The sequence below is a fragment of the Lampris incognitus genome, chromosome 19 (genome assembly GCF_029633865.1).
Source record: "Lampris incognitus isolate fLamInc1 chromosome 19, fLamInc1.hap2, whole genome shotgun sequence".
Taxonomy (NCBI): domain Eukaryota; kingdom Metazoa; phylum Chordata; class Actinopteri; order Lampriformes; family Lampridae; genus Lampris; species Lampris incognitus.
This window is the reverse complement of record NC_079229.1, coordinates 7906362-7926856: the sequence shown is the minus strand read 5'-3', so window position 1 is coordinate 7926856 and position 20495 is coordinate 7906362. Positions and strand designations below refer to the sequence as shown.

Sequence of the window (20495 nt, the reverse complement as noted above, 5' to 3'; positions counted from 1 at the left end):
AAGCCTTTTCAAGTCAAAAGCCTCAAGTCCAAGTGAAGTCACGAGTCATTGGTGTTGAAGTCAAAGTCTTTTTCGATCTTGTCAAGTCGAGTCTAAAGTCATCAAAATTGTGACTCGAGTCCAAGTCATGTGACTCGAGTCCACACCTCTGACCCACATCCGGCTTCCCACCCGCAGACATGGCCAATTGTGCCTGTAGGGACGCCTGACCAAGCCCGGAGGCAACAGGGGATTCGAACCGGGATCCCTGTGTTGGTAGGCAACGGAATAGACCACTCCGTTACCCGGACACCCCCTTATACTGTAACATTTCTGTTCAAACTGCCGTCCATAATAAGATGTTGCATCATGCTGTCGATTTGAAAGATGTGGCGATTCTGTCCTCAGGCCAAAGCTAATGCAAGCAGTCTTAATGTCGTCAAACTGCATCATCACATTGTTCTACAGGGATACTGGTCGTCTGTCTGACAGCAGCATGGCCACCACACCACCACGTTTCAGTGTTTTTCTTCTCCTGCTGGAGTTGTTTCCAACACATACGTGTTTGCCGCTACGCCAGTGTTCATCCTACCAGGTCAAAACATCTCAACAGTGGTATACAGAGACCGGAGAGTGTCTCCAACCATGATAAAGATGACTGGTAGTATTCTGCAGCCTGACTGACATGGTCCAGATGGCTAAAATAGAAAAGTACTAATGGGGAAATATTACAGTTTGCAGCTTTAAGGTACAGAGGATTTACACCCCAAACCTGGCATGTGTGCTCTTTGCACAGACCACAGCTCCCCTGTCAACGAATAAGTAAAACCATCCATCCATCCATTGTCCAAACTGCCTATCCCAGCAGTCACCGGGTGGCAGGCGGGGAAACACTCTGGACAGGCCGCCAGACCATCACAAGGCCGACACCCACTCACACAAACACACACACATTCCCACCTCGGGACAATTTAGTACGGCCCATTCACCTGACCTGCATGTCTTTGGACTGTGGGAGGAAACCGGAGCACCCGGAGGAAATCCACGCAGACACGGGGAGAACACGCAAACTCCACAAGGAGGACGACCCGGGACGACCCCCAAGGTGCTCAAACCCCGGACCTTCTTGCTGTGAGGCGACCGCACTAACCACTGCACCACCGTGCCGCCGAATAAGTAAAACCCTCCATTCCAACCTGCATATGCTCTGTATAGTGTTACACAAATGCTGCATGCACCGTCTCCAAGTAGATCGGGTGGGCAATGAGCTCCCAGAAACACACACATCCCAGAGTAACTTTAGAAATCTTTATCTGCTCTCTTCATTCGTCTTAAGCGAGGTAAGGTGTTCCTCTAAAGTTTAGAAAGAGACGGGCAGTCTTGTCAAGTGCTGAAGAGGTCACCATTGTTTACAGAAGCTGTAGTCAGGTCCCAGAATGTTGGCCTGTATAGTACAGCCTGTTATCCCCACACCTTCATCCATCAGTCTGCAGAAAGTTGAGAAGATGACCAGTCACTTTAGAAGACTTGGGTAAGTGTCTGAAGTTGCCCAATTGAAGATATAGTCGTAGTCTCATATTCTGGTTGGACATATTCTGATGGAAGTGGTGACATGTACTACGTGTGTGTGTGTGCGTGTGTGTGTGTGTGTGTGTATGTGTGTCTGATATATTCTCTGCACCATTGCACCTTGTCACCTCTTATTTCGCCTGTATATAGTCAATCCTTGTGTATCTGAAGATTGTTGTGCTGTCGTGGTGCTATTCTATGTTAAGTGCACTGAGAGAGACACGAAACCGGAGTCAAAACCTACACGTCCAATATACAAGATTCTGACTCTGATGTGGGTCAGGTTACAACCCACTCTCATTGTATTGCCTTTGGACCTAAAGTGGAGAAATGACTAGCTTTTTCTTTCTGGGAAAGTGCACCGCTAAGAACTCATGTTGGTGCACAGGGATTTTTTTTTTTTTTTGGTGTGCGTGCAAATGACAGGAAACGCATGTTTCAAATACTGCCCGTGTAGCTGATGCAACAAAAGCCCTCGGTTTCAGAGCGATTTACAGCCCGCTGCAGAAAGCACCCACTACAGCTCCCGCTACACCGCCAATATGGAGAAAATGTATAGGATACACATTCTTTCGGGGATGTACACTACCGTTCAAAAGTTTGGGATCACCCAAACAATTTCGTGTTTTCCATGAAAAGTCACACTTATTCACCACCATATGTTGTGAAATGAATAGAAAATAGAGTCAAGACATTGACAAGGTTAGAAATAATGATTTGTATTTGAAATAAGATTTTTTTTTACATCAAACTTTGCTTTCGTCAAAGAATCCTCCATTTGCAGCAATTACAGCATTGCAGACCTTTGGCATTCTAGCTGTTAATTTGTTGAGGTAATCTGGAGAAATTGCACCCCACGCTTCCAGAAGCAGCTCCCACAAGTTGGATTGGTTGGATGGGCACTTCTTTGAGCTGATTGAGTTTCTGGAGCATCACATTTGTGGGGTCAATTAAACGCTCAAAATGGCCAGAAAAAGAGAACTTTCATCTGAAACTCGACAGTCTATTCTTGTTCTTAGAAATGAAGGCTATTCCATGCGAGAAATTGCTAAGAAATTGAAGATTTCCTACACCGGTGTGTACTACTCCCTTCAGAGGACAGCACAAACAGGCTCTAACCAGAGTAGAAAAAGAAGTGGGAGGCCGCGTTGCACAACTGAGCAAGAAGATAAGTACATTAGAGTCTCTAGTTTGAGAAACAGACGCCTCACAGGTCCCCAACTGGCATCTTCATTAAATAGTACCTGTTAGAGCCTGTTTGTGCTGTCCTCTGAAGGGAGTAGTACACACCGGTGTAGGAAATCTTCAATTTCTTAGCAATTTCTCGCATGGAATAGCCTTCATTTCTAAGAACAAGAATAGACTGTCGAGTTTCAGATGAAAGTTCTCTTTTTCTGGCCATTTTGAGCGTTTAATTGACCCCACAAATGTGATGCTCCAGAAACTCAATCTGCTCAAAGAAGTGCCCATCCAACCAATCCAACTTGTGGGAGCTGCTTCTGGAAGCGTGGGGTGCAATTTCTCCAGATTACCTCAACAAATTAACAGCTAGAATGCCAAAGGTCTGCAATGCTGTAATTGCTGCAAATGGAGGATTCTTTGACGAAAGCAAAGTTTGATGTAAAAAAAATCTTATTTCAAATACAAATCATTATTTCTAACCTTGTCAATGTCTTGACTCTATTTTCTATTCATTTCACAACATATGGTGGTGAATAAGTGTGACTTTTCATGGAAAACACAAAATTGTTTGGGTGATCCCAAACTTTTGAACGGTAGTGTATGTTTTGGCGTTACACCCCCCCCCCCATTTCAAAGAGAAGTTGTTTGCGTTGCGGTGAAAAAAGACCAAGAACGTCTAAGTCAGTGTTTCTCAACCGGGGATCCGCGGACCCCTAGTGGTCCGTGGTGTAATTGCAAGGGGTCCGTGAAAATAAAATATCTTTAAAAAAAAGATCCTATGACGTTTATAGAAATAGGATTATTTTACTCAAATGTGACTGAGACCTTTATCTACCTAAACTATAAAGGGTAACAGGACTTTTTTCTCTAATTACATCTGTTTCACAAGTGTAATTTATTGTATTTTAATAAGAGATCTCGCTCCCGTTTGCATTGTTAAAAGTTACTGCATACAAATTCTGTTGTTACATATATCTGAAAGTTACTGAATACATATTCTGTTTTGTTACATATATCTGAAAGTTACTGAATACATATTCTGTTTTGTTACATATATCTGAAAGTTACTGAATACATATTCTGTTTTGTTACATATATCTGAAAGTTACTGAATACATATTCTGTTTCGTTACATATATCTGAAAGTTACTGAATACATATTCTGTTTTGTTACATATATCTGAAAGTTACTGAATACATATTCTGTTTTGTTAACTATATCTGAAAGTTACTGAATACATATTCTGTTTTGTTACATATATCTGAAAGTTACTGAATACATATTCTGTTTTGTTACATATATCTGAAAGTTACTGAATACATATTCTGTTTTGTTACATATATCTGAAAGTTACTGAATACATATTCTGTTTTGTTACATATATCTGAAAGTTACTGCATAAGAATTCTGTTTTGTTAACTATATCTAAGTTACAACTGAAAGCTCTTATTTTTGCCCCAAAGAGTGAATAAATGCTATAATGCAATTTAAAATGCAGTTTCTACTGTTTCTATCAAATTGCAACCCCCCTCCCCCAAGATCAGGTGGAGGGGTCCTCAGGGTAGATCAAAAATACGCAGGGGATCCAGGACCCCAAAAAGGTTGAGCACCGTTCTAAGTGGCTCTCTAAAGCAGAACTGCATAGAAACGTTTGCTAAGAAACAGAAAATCCTTCGGAGCCGTTGAACGCGCCAGCAGCGGCTGCGTGCGTGAGGAATGGGGCCCAAGGCAGCGCTGGTTCCCTTCCAGGGGGACGAGGTGCAGCGGGGCGCCGCCGGGCGGGACGTCGGCCAGGCTGCGGCGGAGCTCGAGGCGCGGCGGGGAGCGCTCGAAGCCAAGGTGAACTCAGAGTCCAGAGACCCGCCTTCACTTCCCGCTCGGAATCCGCCGTGCAACCCGACCACGTTGCCCCAGTCGAGTGCTGGGTTGAGCGGATGTCTTGTGGCGCTCGGTGGGCGGTGTTTACTCATGCGTCCCCACACGTGTAGGAGCTGGCCCTGCAGCCGAGGGATGACGTCGTCGACAGGCCGAAGATGGAGGACACCTTAAAGAGAAGATTCTTCTATGATCAGGCTTTTGCCACCTATGGAGGTACGGACACCACAGTGAGTGGCCGGGCAGAAGGAAAATAAGGGGTACTTGGGGCAGTCATTTGGCAGTGCAGAGTGTGGTGACCCACATCTATATAACTAGAGACATTCACCTAAGAGATAATGCACTTCCGCTTCCGGTTCAGAGTTCAGTGTCGTTGTCGAATGTATGACATGCAAAGTTGGAGCTAGTAAACTACCTCGACTACGTCTACTCTCACGTCTCCTGTCTCGTTGTTTTCTAACTCCACAAGAGTACAAATGTAGTGACTCGTTGTGCCTCATTTTTTCACCACAACGCACTTACAAACCGGTTGTAAACCACGTGTCGCATCAGGTGTGAGTGGCCTGCATGACTTTGGCCCTGTGGGCGGTGCCTTGAAGAACAACACCCTGCAGACGTGGAGGCAGCACTTCATCCAGGAGGAGCAGATCCTGGAGATCGACTGCACCATGCTGACCCCCGAGCCTGTTCTGAAGTAGGTATCGTAATGCTGGGCAATAATGGAAAATGGTGTTACAATAAGCATAAGAAATATTGGTACATATTGGTACACATAATTGATAAGATACATATATTCACACACAATATCTGCTTACATAAGCAAAAACACCATGTTTAAGAATCCAAATGAGGTTCGTCACATCGAACTGTTGGTAATGTAAAGTATAATCCATCCATTGTCCAAGCCGCTTGTCCCAATCAGGGTCGCGGGGATGCGGGAACCTATCCCAGCAGTCATTGGGTGGCAGGCGGGGAGACACCCTGGACAGGTCACCAGTCCATCACAGGGCCCACACGCACAGTGAAAGAGAAGCAGAATCGCCTTCACCCGTTCACATACCAGCCTACCAACCAGATAAGGCACCTGCAATAATCGATTTGCCTAAATGTAGGGAATAAAAATTATATCTCTGCAGACTTCTTAAATGCTTAGCGAAGGGGTTGGTCTGAAATACTGGATTCAATCAGGGTTTATGACATGAATGCTACTGCAAGCTATATTGGCTAAGTGCTACTGTTGAACCTTGCACAGGGAATCAGGGACTTCTGGGATTTTGTGGGACGTGTGCACTACAAAGTGAGGGTGGGGACCCTGTCCAGCCAACAGCAGATAGCAGGGGTGTTATGATTCTCAAAATCCACAATCCGGTTTGACTCCCGATTTGAAAACCACAGTGCAGAAGTTTTGTCTCCCCCTGCTGGCAGCGAGAGTAATTACTTCTCTTCTTTCAGCGTGAAGTATAATATCAAACCAAAACTAGTTTTCAAAAACTACTCCCTCAACCATTTCAGACCTCATTTTGGGAGAAATCTCAGTGAATAGATTCTCGTTGTCATTTATTCTGAAGATAGATTGTGTATCACAATATGACAATATCCAAATGTAATCCTGATGCAACACCACTGAAAGACAATAAATTATGATATTGAGTTACTCTCCAGCCTCCCCATCCTCAAACACGTGCACAGTAGCCTAAACACATCTTCCTTTGTGTTCTGAGTCCAACCGGCAACAGACTAAAAATGAAAACCAAAGTCACATTAGATATTTGATATACTTTAATGATGAAATTATGCTCTGCATTTAACCCCTCCTAGCCGTGTAGCTAGTAGCAGTGTGCAACCGCCGTGCAGCTCCCGGGGACCAACTCCAGTTCATCTTGTCATGCCTTGCTCAGGGGCACAGACAGGAGTATTAACTCTAACATGCATGTCTTTTTGATGGTGGGGGAAACCGGAGCACCTGGAGAAAACCCACCGCAGACACGGGGAGAACATGCAAATTCCACACAGAGGATGACCTGGGACGACCCCAAGGTTGGACAACCCCGGGGTTCGAACTCAGGACCGTCTTGCTGTGAGGCGACAGCGCAAACCACTGGGCCACCGTGCCGTCCAGATATTGGACACGTGACAACTGGATTTGCTTGTTTCTTCTTTTCAGGACATCGGGGCACGTGGATAAATTCGCAGACTACATGGTGAAGGATGCCAAGACGGGGGAATGTTTCCGCGCTGACCACCTCCTCAAAGGTGACTGTGTTTTCCATCCACCCTCCATTCCCTAATCCAGGGTAGTCCCTCCCGGGACTTTCCATTATTCCACTGCCCCTCTTACTCCTGGGTGTCCATTTCTGCCCCGAGGGAGGAAGACAAAGAAACGGCTCTGCAAGAACCACAACTCGCATGCAAAATCCCTTCCAAAAGCAGGGGGTCCTAATTACAGTGACGTGAAACGTGTATTTGTAGTCGTCACAGCACCTATTCGGATCCTCTCAACATCAGTAAAACCACAGGACCGCTAAACGTAGTTTTCTTGACAGTACTGTAACAGGTTATTTTCTTGCCCGGTGCGGGAATCGATACGGTGTGTACTGCACCACAAGGCGACATCACTAACCGCTCGGCTAAAGGGTCAGACCCGTTAGCTAGGGGCTAACGTGTCTTATTAGTAGTTTACAGTCGTCACCCCCCCCGGAAGCGCGCCCTCGCGCTTTGTTATTCCCGCGCTCCGAAGAGACTTCTGAGGATCTGCACACTTCCGGATCCCACCGCTGCCACCAATGTAACCGGTTACTTTGTTGCCCGGTGCGGGATTCGATACGGGGTGTACTGCACCACAAGGCGACATCACTAACCGCTCGGCTAAAGGGTCAGACCCGTTAGCTAGGGACTAGTAGTTTACAGTACTAATGAACACCTTTCTCTACAGAGCAGGTTTCTCATGTGTGTGGGCTTTTAAGCGTGGACACGTTTTCACCTGCCGGTGAGTGACGTAGCCTCCGGGGTGAAGGGGCAGAGGGGAGAGAGTGCTGGACTGCAGGGGGACACAGTGAAGACAGGGAATGGTTTGTCTCGTCAGGTTTTCCTCAGAGCACTAACTGGCAGGTTGTGTTGCGACCAAGCAAGTCATCCTCAGCTCGACCTGCTGCACAAAAAAAAATAAATGTTGTGTAATTAAACCAACTGGTATCTGAGAAAAATGTCTGCTTGCTTGGTTCATGATGCAAAAGCGAAATTCCTGTTGCTTCCGGGAGGAGCGTGAGCAGTCTGCAGGCTGCGAGAATTGTGCATCAAGGAAAAATTAGCGAGGGAGAAAGAGAAATAAGGGCAGGATTCAACCCTATAGGTTAATGGGAATTTATATGAATTTACATTAAACCAATCAGCTGTCTCAGGGCACACACCGCTATCATGTTTAGATGCAAAGCCCCTCCTGAACCTGGCTTCTAACTCACGCATACACAAACTGACATTTAGTTGCACGTCTGGCTGTATCATCTGCATTGTTTTAATTAACATTATAATCCTCAATGGTAAAAAAACAAAAACAAATGGCAGAAGATATTTTTTCTACACCCCCTCCCACCACCATGTTCTCTCTTCCTCCCCCTTGCAGTCTATCACTTGGTTTTGTACACGTGGTTTCGGTTGAGGTGGGACTTCACAGAAACACCATCGACAGAGATTTTGCAGATTTTGTAGAAGTTCTGGAGTGTTTCTGGAGTGTTTCTGGAGTGTGCACTGTTGGTTGTTGATTAGCTAAAATATGATTCACACAAGTTGACTTTAGCTCTCTAATGTAAAAGCCTCTATTTTACCATGTCAGTGTAAAGCATCCAAACAGGATAAGATGTAAATAAAATGTGACGTTAGCTACTCAACTGAAAATGTGCCGTCAATACCAGCCCACCTCCCAACCACAAACGTAAGACGACGACCCTGTGTCGTCGTGTTTACAACAAAGTCACACAACAGTTGTGCTTCACATATGATGCCGTGTGTGCCTGTCAATCCTAATTTTAAGGGTGTCCGGGTATTCCATTGCCTATCAACACGGGGATCGCCGGTTCGATTCCCCGTGTTACCTCCGGCTTGGTCGGGCGTCCCTAAAGACAAAGTTGGCCGTGTCTGTGGGTGGAAAGCCGGATGTGGGTATGTGTCCTGGTCGCTGCACTAGCGCCTCCTCTGGTCAGTCGGGGCAGTCGGGGTGAGGGGGAATAGCGTGATCCTCCCACGCGCTACGTCCCCCTGGTGAAACTCCTCACTGTCAGGTGAAAAGAAGCGGCTGGCGACTCCACATGTATCGGAGGAGGCGTGTGGTAGTCTACAGCCCTTCCTGGATCGGCAGAGGGGGTGGAGCAGTGACCAGGGCGGCTCGGAAGAGTGGGGTAATTGGCCAAGTACAACATGGGGAAGAAAGGGGGGGATCCTAATTTCTGTTTAAATCACTATAACATTTCCTAAACCAGACCTTCTCTCTTCACAGCTCACTTAAAAAAGATGACGTCAGATGAAAAGTGCTCAGCAGAGAAGGCCGATGAGATGGAGGACGTGATCACTCAGGTATGTCAAAGAAATCAGATTGTGAAACCCACGATGACGCACTGAACGGCGGTTACGATTGAACGTGTCAACTTTCCTTTACCGACATGTGCTGGTCAGCTAGTCACGCCCAAGCTCCTATCTGCTTTCTGCCTCAGATGGACAACTACGCTCAGCAGGAGCTGGCTGATCTCTTCGTGAAGTACAACGTGAAGTCTCCCTCCACAGGAAATGACCTCACACCGCCCACCTCCTTCAATCTGATGTTCCAGACGTCCATTGGGCCAGGGGGGAACATGGCAGGGTATAGTCAGCATGATGTGCCTACAGTACACACCGGAAATGGAAATGTCCTGTACTCGTGGGTGTAGTGATATAACGCCATGTATATACACTGGAACTACACTAAACCTGAGTTCTATAACCCGGTGTGGTCATTGATCCTCGACCAATACTACCCTAAGTATTACTTCAGTGGGCTGTGTTGACATTGTAATACCTGGGGCGTCTGGGTAGCGTGGCGGTCTATTCCGTTGCCTACCAACACGGAGATCGCAGGATCGAATCCCCCGTGTTACCTCGAGCTTGGTCAGGCGTCCCTACAGACACAATTGGCCATGTCTGCGGATGGGTGGGAAGCAGGATGTGGGCATGTGTCCTGGTCGTTGCACTTGCGCCTCCTCTGGTCGGTCAGGGTGCCTGTTTGGGGGGGAGGGTGAATTGGGGGGAATAGCATGATCCTCCCACGTGCTACGTCCGCCTGGCGAAACTCCTCACTGTCAGGTGAAAAGAAGCAGCTGGCGACTCCACACGTATCGCAGGAGGCATGTGGTAGTCTGCAGCCCTCCCTGGATCGGTAGAGGGGGTGGAGCAGCGACTGGGACGGCTCGGAAGAGTGGGGTAAATGGGAAATAAATAAAGAAATAGATAGATAGATAGATAGATAGATAGATAGATAGATAGATAGATAGATAGATAGATAGATAGATAGATAGATAGATAGATAGACAGTGTAATTAATACCTGACCCCTCTGCAGCTATCTGAGGCCTGAGACGGCTCAGGGAATGTTCCTCAACTTTAAGCGGCTGTTGGAATTTAACCAAGGCAAGCTGCCCTTCGGTGCTGCTCAGATCGGCAACTCTTTCAGAAATGAAATCTCTCCTCGCTCGGGCCTCATCCGTGTCAGGTAGGCAAAAAAGGAGCTTCGTTGTGTCTTTTACATCATTTTTAACTACCTGCAAAGTGTGAGCAGAATGTTTAGCACTATGTTTATCCATGTAATTAAGTCAAGTCAAACTACAGATTTGCCTCAAGGGGCTGTACAGCAACATAATGACAACACAATTAGTGTTTAGTGAGACATTAACCCCCTCTCTCCACAGAGAGTTCACCATGGCTGAGATCGAGCACTTCATTGACCCCGCTGAGAAGGTCCACCCTAAATTCCCCAGCGTGGCCGACCTGGAGATCACGCTGTACTCCTCCAAGGCCCAGACCAGCGGCCAGTCCGCTCAACTCGTGAGGCTGGGGGACGCAGTGGCGCAGGTAAGGAAGACACGGGCTTATCATTACATGGCTGACTATAAGGCCAAAAACATACTTTGCTTTCATTATGGTTATGCGTACCCAAGATGGCAGTCATGTGTAGCCCACGGACATAGGGCGCGTTGTTTGTGCACCTCCTCCATAATTAATGCTATGCGTCCACAAGGTGCAGTACCCAAAAAAATCATGGGGGCAATACTGGCACGTACCTCTAGATATGTGCATGGCAGATGGCAGGCAGAAAAATTAGAAGAGAAGCTGACAGAGGTGTCCGGGTTGCGTTGTGGTCTGTTCCGTTGTCTACCAACACGGGGATCGCCGGTTCGAATCCCCGTGTTACCGCTCCGGCTTGGTCGGGTGTCCCTACAGACACAACTGGCTGTGTCTGTGGATGGGAAGCCGGATGTGGGTATGTGTCCTGGTCGCTGCACTAGCGCCTCTTCTGGTCGGTCTGGTCTCTGCCTGTTCAGGGGGACTGGAGGGAATAGCATGATCCTCCCACGTGCTACGTCCCCCTGGTGAAACTCCTCACTGTCAGGTGAAAAGAAAGCAGCTGCCGACTCCACATGTATCGGAGGAGGCATGTGGTAGTCTGCAGCCCTTCCTGGACCAGCAGAGGGGTCGGAGCAGTGACCAGGAGGGCTCGAAAGAGTGAGGTAATTGGCTGGATACAACTGGAGAGAAAAGGGGGGAGAAAAGAAAAAAGAAGAGAAGCTGACAGAGCTTGTTCCTTACCTACCCCTAAGTGGATAAACCTCTTAAACCTCCAGTCGGATAAAATATATATTGACAAATATGGGAACATGTTGCTTGCCTAACAAACACTTTGCATACATATAACATAACTAAAGTATGTTTCTGGCCCAACAGAGAAACTTTGAGTTCATACCATGTGGGAGGAAAACAGAAATATTCTCAAAAGACGCTAGTCTCTTTCCGTCCCCCTAGGGAGTCATCAACAACTCGGTTCTGGGTTACTTTATCGGGAGAATCTATCTCTATTTGACCAAAGTGGGTCTGTCCAAAGATAAGGTGCGTTTCCGTCAGCACATGGACAACGAGATGGCCCACTATGCCTGTGACTGCTGGGATGCTGAGACCAAGACTTCATATGTATGTCAATATTTGATTTTATTCTCACCCGTAAATTTAAGAAGTGGGGCAAGGCTCAGCTAGTTATTATCCTCATCAATACTTGTTGTTCTAACTCGCAGGGCTGGATAGAGATTGTGGGTTGCGCTGACCGCTCTTGCTATGATCTGTCATGCCACTCCAGAGCCACCAAGGTCCCCCTTGTAGCGGAAAAACCCCTGAAAGAACCCATATCCTTTTATATATATATATACACAAGATACCAAGGAGGGTTGGCTTGATCTCACCATTCAAATCTACTGTGTTAAACTGATGGTGAATTTTAAAGGTAGCCGATGGAGTTTTTGATCACTAGAGGCACTGTCCGCTTCCGGTGTGGGAAGATGGCGGCGGGAACTCACGTTTGCGGCGGCCTTACCCAGTACCGTCCATGCAGTGTCTTTGCCCACGTCTGTATCTCAGTTTGTGTCTTCGTTTGATGGCTGGGAGAGCTGGCGCTGGATCGGCTGGGAGAGCTTGGTCTGCAACGTCCTGTGGGCCCAGGGACCACGGCCCTGCCCGGAGCTTGCCCGAAGAGGACTCACCGAGGGCGGTCTGACAGGACGTGGAAGTGGGGCAGGCTAAGCTAACTGCTAGCCCATGCAGACCGGCAGTTCTGGTAACACTGAGGGCGGTCTGGCAGCGGCCTTGCCTGGCGTTGACTATGGTGTTTTTGGTGTCATCATGTGGAGTGCAGCAAGGTGTGCTGAGGGTGTCTGGCTGGGACAGCTGGTGTTGGATCGGCTGAGGGAGACTGGTCTGCTGTGTCCGGTGGGCCCAAGGACCACGGCCCTGCCTGGAGCTGCGCCCAAAAAGGCAACACTGAGGGTGGTCTGACAGGACACGGAAGCGGGGCAGGCTAAGCTAACTGCTAGCCAATGCAGACTGGCAGTTCTGACAGTCATCCTGGCTGGCATTTGCTCTCTTGGACAGGGATTTTTTTTGTTGCTTAGTTAGTTTTTTAACTTTGGATATATGTGTTCTTGGTTTGGATATATGTGTTGTTGTAGTTTTTTGATGTGGTTTTGTGTTGTGCTGCTGTGGGCTGGAAAAAAAGATGTTTCGTTCCATTTCATGTACGCAAGTACATGAAATGAAACGACAAATAAAGTGTTCCTGATTGCTGAAGAGCACAGTAAGAAAAGCCAGTCTCTATTCTATCACATGTTCGTCCAGAACACATACGAGGACGCACGTGCACGCCCCGACCCTGGGGGTGACAGATTACTCACTCCCATGGACATAAAACACAAAGAATAAGACGACAACATGTCCACCTGAGGACGTGAAACAGCTGCAGCAAATCAAATATAAGTTTGGCCTTTACTGTTGAATGCCAAAAGCAATAGGGCAAACAAAGACATCGCATAAAAATGAGCGAGGCAATTCAGCAATTGGACGGTGGTAATGCACCATATCCACCAAGAAAAAGAAGAAGATGGTAAGTCAGAGTAAACAATACAACTTTTAGAAATGTTATTAGCAGTATCTTGATACATACTCAATATTTAAGGTAAGGAAATTCCAGAAAGTTGGATCAGTTCATCTGGACACAACATTTATTGAGAGAAAAACGTTTCATCGCCCATCTAAGTGACCTCTTCGGTCTAAACTCACTGCAGGTATCCCCACCCTTACAAACAATACAGTGGCATAACGACCGAAACCAACGATCGGTTTCATATGCAATTGCCATGACCATTCATTCACAGTGGATGGGGGAACCACCATCCCTGAACCAATCCTCTGTGAATAGTACACATGGCCATTGTTACTCTAGTTAATGGTCACACCCATATTTGCATATGAAACCGATCACTGGTTTCCATCATTATGCGACTGTATTGTTTATAAAGGCGAGGATACCCGCAGTCAGTTTAGACTGAAGAGGTCACTTAATGCCCCTTTCCCACTACATGGTATCGGCTCGGCTCAACTCGACTCGACTCGCCCTTCTTTTCGTTTTCCATTACTGGAAAGTACCGGCATTTTGGTAACTGTTACCACTTTTCTAGTACAACCTTTGTCGAGGTTCCAAAAAAACCGGAGCGGGTACCAAAATCAATGCAGACCCCTGATCGGTCATGGTAATGGAAAACGACACGGAAGCGAGTCGAGTCGAGTTGAGTCAAGTCGAGTCGAGCCGGTACCATGTAGTGGAAAAGGGGCATTAGTTGAGTGATGAAATGTTTCTCTCTCAATAAGCGTTGTGTCCAGATGAACTGATTCAATTTTCCGGGGTTATTGGAGGTAGGAAATGTGTTTGTTAGGCCTCAAGGGCCTCAGTGTGTTTTGAGGAGAAACGTTGATCGTGAACAAAACCAAGTTGTTTACAACTGAAAACTCAATTGGATACCTTTAAATTGATAAAAGTACTTTGCTATTGACGGCATATCCCAAACATGACCTGTTCCAAACATGACTCTGCTGATTTCCTCCTTGATCCTCTTCACACAAACTCTTCAATGTGACCCAATTCGAGCCCAACAAAGGAGCTGTTGGCATGGCCTACAAGAAGGATGCCAAGTTGATCCGGGACTACCTGGCCATTTGTGATGAATGCTTCATCACAAACCAGGAGAAGCTGCTAAATGAGACGGGGTGATTATTGACTTCACAGATGAAGAGATTTCTAGACCGGCGCTCCTTGTAAATTCTTTTCTGCGGCAGACAAATGCTGAGATCACCTGGTGATGGTGTGTCCATTTCTACAGGGAGTTCACCATTGAAACAGAGGGCAAGTTTTTCAAACTCACCAAGGTCATGGTTGGCGTGAAGAGGTTCCAGAAAACCTTGCACGGTGAGAGAGGACTCCAGTCCCGGCCTCTAACCTGCAGATTATAGTGGCGTCTTGTGTTTTGTGGGAAAACCTCTGACTCTTGTCCTCCGCAGTGGAGGAGATCATTCCCAATGTAATCGAGCCCTCCTTTGGCATCGGCAGAATCATGTACGGCATATTTGAGCACTCGTTCCGTGTCCGTGATGGGGACAAACAGAGGACGGTAGGCTGGCTTCGGAGCCTGAAGAAAGTGAATCAGAACCACATGCATATCAGTTAACAGTTTTGCATGACAGGACATTTTGTTGTGTAAAATCTACGACCTTGTAGTTAAAATCGTTTTATAACTGTTCCTGGGTCTTGTGTTACTTTCCGTGTGATGTCAGCATGGTCAACATTTTAATGCAATTATTTTTTTCTAAAGTGTATTCACTCCTTTTCAATTGGTGATGACTGTTTATTCGTTCTCCAGTATTTCAGCTTCCCTGCCACTGCTTCTCCATACAAATGCTCCGTCCTGCCCTTGAGCCAAAATCAGGAATTCGCACCTTTCGTCCGGGAGCTTTGTGAGTTCTTCGACAGTTTCATCCTTATAATTGATTTTAAATTGAATATTCTAATGTGATTGATATATAGATGTAAGATCAGTCACTGAAATTAATGTTGGCCCACTTTCTCCCCCACGTTAAACTCTTTATTCAGCTGAGGCGCTGACCAAACGCGGTGTGTCTCACAAGGTGGATGACTCTTCAGGGTCCATCGGGAGGCGCTATGCCAGGACGGATGAGATCGGAGTGGCCTTCGGCGTCACCGTTGACTTTGACACGGTGAACAAGACGCCCCACACGGCCACTCTGAGAGAGCGTGACTCCATGACACAGATCCGGGCCGAGGTAGAACAGCTGAAATGTTTTTTGCTTAGGCCACAAGGCGACTTGTCCTGTGTCAAGTCAGGCAAAACTGTGTCTGCATTTTGAAATACACCGAAAGAAAACTCCATACTGAATGACGAGCCGCCTTACTCTGTGTCTGCAGGTCGCTGAGTTGCCAGGTATTGTCCGGGACCTGGCAAATGGCACCTTAACGTGGGCCGAGGTGGAGAGCAAGTATCCCATCTTTGGGGGACAGGTCACCGGCAAGAAGGAATAGACAAGCTATCGCCTGCAAACTTCTCTTCTCACCTGACAGTGAGGAGTTTCACCAGGGGGACGTAGCGCGTGGGAGGATCACGCTATTCCCCCCCTCGATCGACCAGAGGAGGCGCTAGTGCAGCGACCAGGACACACACACACATCCGGCTTCCCACCCGCAGACACGGCCAATTGTGTCTGTAGGGACGCCTGACCAAGTCGGAGGTAACACGGGGATTCGAACCGGCGATCCCCCGTGTTGGTAGGCATCGGAATAGACCGCTACGTTACCCAGACGCCCCCCCTCCCCTTCCAGCAATCGTTGTTTTTAAACATTCAAGTCCGGTGATTTTGATAAACAGTATATTTCAATGTCTAGATAGGATTTTTAAAATGTTTTGGCCAGGGAAAGCATAACGTGCGTTAGCTGACGATGTCAGCATCCAGATATATCACTTGTGTACTGTTAAACATCCAGATATATCACTTGTGTACTGTTAAACATTCAGATATATCACTTGTGTACTGTTAAACATTCAGATATGTCACTTGTGTAGTGTAAAACATTCAGATATATCACTTGTATAGTGTAAAACATTCAGATATATCACTTGTATAGTGTAAAACATTCAGATATGTCACTTGTGTAGTGTAAAACATTCAGATATATCACTTGTGTACTGTTAAACATTCAGATATATCACTTATGTACTGTAAAACATTCAGATATGTCACTTGTGTAGTGTAAAACATTCAGATATATCACTTGTATAGTGTAAAACATTCAGATATGTCACTTGTGTACTGTTAAACATTCAGATATATCACTTATGTACTGTAAAACATTCAGATATATCACTTATGTACTGTAAAACATTCAGATATGTCACTTGTGTAGTGTAAAACATTCAGATATATCACTTGTGTACTGTTAAACATTCAGATATGTCACTTGTATAGTGTAAAACATTCAGATATATCACTTGTATAGTGTAAAACATTCAGATATGTCACTTGTGTAGTGTAAAACATTCAGATATATCACTTGTGTACTGTTAAACATTCAGATATATCACTTATGTACTGTAAAACATTCCGATATGTCACTTGTGTAGTGTAAAACATTCAGATATATCACTTATGTACTGTAAAACATTCAGATATGTCACTTGTGTACTGTTAAACATTCAGATATATCACTTGTGTACTGTTAAACATTCAGATATGTCACTTGTGTGGTGTAAAACATTCAGATATATCACTTGTGTACTGTTAAACATTCAGATATGTCACTTGTGTGGTGTAAAACATTCAGATATATCACTTGTGTACTGTAAAACATTCAGATATATCACTTGTGTAGTGTAAAACATTCAGATATGTCACTTATGTACTGTAAAACATTCAGATATATCACTCGTGTACTGTTAAACATTCAGATATATCACTTGTGTAGTGTAAAACATTCAGATATATCACTCGTGTAGTGTAAAACATTCAGATATATCACTCGTGTAGTGTAAAACATTCAGATATATCACTTGTGTAGTGTAAAACATTCAGATATATCACTTGTGTAGTGTAAAACATTCAGATATGTCACTTGTGTAGTGTAAAACATTCAGATATATCACTTGTGTACTGTTAAACATTCAGATATATCACTTGTGTACTGTTAAACATTCAGATATATCACTTGTGTACTGTTAAACATTCAGATATGTCACTTGTGTAGTGTAAAACATTCAGATATGTCACTTGTGTAGTGTAAAACATTCAGATATGTCACTTGTGTAGTGTAAAACATTCAGATATATCACTTGTGTACTGTTAAACATTCAGATATATCACTTGTGTAGTGTAAAACATTCAGATATGTCACTTGTGTACTGTTAAACATTCAGATATGTCACTTGTGTAGTGTAAAACATTCAGATATGTCACTTGTGTACTGTTAAACATTCAGATATATCACCTGTGTAGTGTAAAACATTCAGATATGTCACTTGTGTAGTGTAAAACATTCAGATATGTCACTTGTGTAGTGTAAAACATCCAGATATGTCACTTGTGTAGTGTAAAACATTCAGATATATCACTTGTGTAGTGTAAAACATTCATTGCAGCCCTGCTACTTCCTATGTGTTGGTCATTTCAAGTTGTCACTATTACACAAAACCAGTGCGGCATCAGGGAACAGCCAAACTGAACCGGTCTCGTCGCATTGCATGGCGGCGACTGTAGGAGAAAAGAATAACTGCTTAATCCTACAGAAAACCACCTGCAGGGGATGACGCCTCCTGCGGTGGGCTGTTTCTCCAAAACAGGACTTTCACCTCCTCATCAGCTTACTTTTAACCTCTCCCAATGCAACTCTTATTGTGAAGCCATGAAAGCCTGTTTGTATGATTCTCCACATTTTAGATCTTTGTTTACCGTTAGGTGGCGCTTAATGCTCTGTCAAACAAACAAACAAACAAACAAATATAAAACAATCTTGTCCACATTGTTGACAATTACTGAACATTTTGTGGCCCAGGTTTAAATACAGTATTCATACCTTACATGTGTCTCTCCTCTCAGTGAGCACATATTCTGACTGACTGACATGCTTTTGTGCGAGTGGTCCTGTGTTGTGTTGCAGCAGCAACGGCAGACCCACGTCCCCGTGTTGTGTTTTGTGTTGTTCGCGCTAGTTGGCACCGCGTGGTGTTTCACAGCTGGCTTCGCCTTGCAGAATGTCAGGCATGGACCTTTGGCCGCGGCTCAGAATTACAACAGGCTTACACCCTCCCAAAACAGAACTGGCAACCAGGAATATGGAAAACAAGAAAGCCACTTGAAAGAAAGCCACGTTATTTTCGACGTTGTGCAGGTTACCAGAAATGTGGTCTCCGCATGTAACCCGTCCTATTGTACAGGAGCAGTGGGCAGCTGCAGCACCCGGGGACCAACGCCAGTCCTTCTTTCCACTGCCTTGCTCAGGGGCACTGACAGGAGGATTAACCCTAACGCGCATGTCTTTTTGATGTCTTTTGAAATAGCAGAGAAATAGCCCCTCTGCTATCCATGCAGTCGACAACCACCCCAGTGATTATATGAATATCATATAGCATCACTGTAACATCAATGGCCCTGTTTACACTTGGTTTTAAAATGCGTTTTGGGCGATCGGATCACAAGTGGACGGCGAGACACGTCGCCGTTTACACCCGTGTCTGTCATGCGTCTCCAAATGCGTCCTGCTGACCACGTGATCAGATTTCGTTACTCCGAAGAAGAAGAAGAAGAAGATTTCCTGTTAGGTCCTTGTCAGGGACGCATCAGGACGCATTATAGCATTTACACTACAAAAGATATGTGGCCAAATGCGTCCCAGACCACCTCGGCAAGTGGTTTGAGTAACCGGTTCACAGAACGTTTCTGTGGTCGTTTACACTCGTATTCAGCGCCGCCCACTTGTGATCCGATCGCAAAAGCACATTTTAAAACCAAGTGTAAACGGGGTCGGTCTCTTTACATGTGTGCAGTGTCTGATTTGTTGCTTGATGTCTCTGTTCAAGTTCCGATGTGTTACTGTAGTACAGCTTTATCGTGCTCTGTCTGTTCGTTCATATATTATTGTAGTATTACTGTAGTATTACTGTAGTAACATGTAGCCCAATGTTTGATTTGATTTAGATGTATATGGCCGTTGATTTGTATGTGCTCACATTAGCTGTGTTTTTATTGTTTTATATTTTCATGATGTTATCTATCTATCTGTCTATCTATCTATCTATCTATCTATCTATCTATCTATCTATCTATCTGTCTGTCTGTCTGTCTGTCTGTCTGTCTGTCTAGCTATCTATCTGTCTGTCTGTCTGTCTATCTATCTATCTGACAGTGTGCTTAGCCCCGCCCCTCCGTGTTAATGGTGTAAGTATAAATAAACGCTCCACTCACCTTTCAGCGTTCAGCTCCCCTCACAGGGAGGCAGTGGCACCCGCCGCTTTGTCGTTTTGTTTTGTTTTTGTTTTTGCCAAGTTCGGTTTTGTTTTTGTTTTTTTAACAACAAATGAATAACTTCTTTCCATTCTGAAGGGTGCGAAGAGAAGAGGAAGAAGACTTGATAGTTTTGCTGCGCTCAAGGTCAGTATCGCAACAGGTGTTGCGGAGGACAAACCGGCGCGTGACCGCGCGGCATTTCAGCCTGTCAGTCAAACGCTGCGGGGGAGACACAACACAGAGGGAAAGGCTTTTATTTCGCTTATTGTGCTCAACGCAGCGTCGACTGAGGTCGTTCCGATGTGTTTCTGTGCGGAGAGCAGGTAAAGGATGGTGTGAGCACGAAGCCATGCAGCGGGTTCACCCATGCAGCGGGTTCACCCATGCAGTGGATTCACTCATGCAGCGGATTCACTCGTGCAGCGGATCCGCCCATGCAGCGGGTTCACTCATGCAGCGGATCCGCCCATGCAGCGGATTCACTCATGCAGCGGATTCACCCATGCAGCGGATTCACCCATGCAGCGGATTCACTCATGCAGCGGGTTCACTCATGCAGCGGATTCACCCATGCAGTGGATTCACTCATGCAGCGGGTTCACTCATGCAGCGGATTCACCCATGCAGTGGATTCACTCATGCAGCGGGTTCACTCATGCAGCGGATTCACCCATGCAGTGGGTTCACCCATGCAGTGGGTTCACCCATGCAGCGGATTCACCCATGCAGCGGGTTCACTCATGCAGCGGATTCACCCATGCAGTGGA

At 45.8% G+C, this 20495-nt stretch overlaps 2 protein-coding genes across 2 annotated transcripts in view; both read left to right on the top strand.

The window, feature by feature from the left end:
• Positions 1-4447: 4447 nt before the first annotated feature.
• On the top strand, positions 4448-15757 carry gars1 (glycyl-tRNA synthetase 1). The gene is made up of 16 exons (XM_056299869.1): positions 4448-4570; positions 4720-4822; positions 5159-5300; positions 6771-6859; positions 9096-9172; positions 9310-9455; positions 10190-10339; positions 10536-10698; positions 11647-11811; positions 11913-12020; positions 14285-14430; positions 14544-14629; positions 14722-14831; positions 15081-15174; positions 15311-15501; positions 15644-15757. Exons 1-16 carry the CDS (start codon positions 4448-4450, stop codon positions 15755-15757), a joined length of 2007 nt encoding a protein of 668 aa, XP_056155844.1.
• Positions 15758-19769: 4012 nt separating this feature from the next.
• hhatlb (hedgehog acyltransferase like, b) overlaps positions 19770-20495 on the top strand; it is a 15869-nt gene continuing 15143 nt past the window's right edge. The window contains exon 1 of the mRNA XM_056299759.1: positions 19770-19872. The gene's annotated coding sequence lies outside the window, so the exon portion shown is untranslated. The remainder of the gene's footprint in view (positions 19873-20495) is intronic.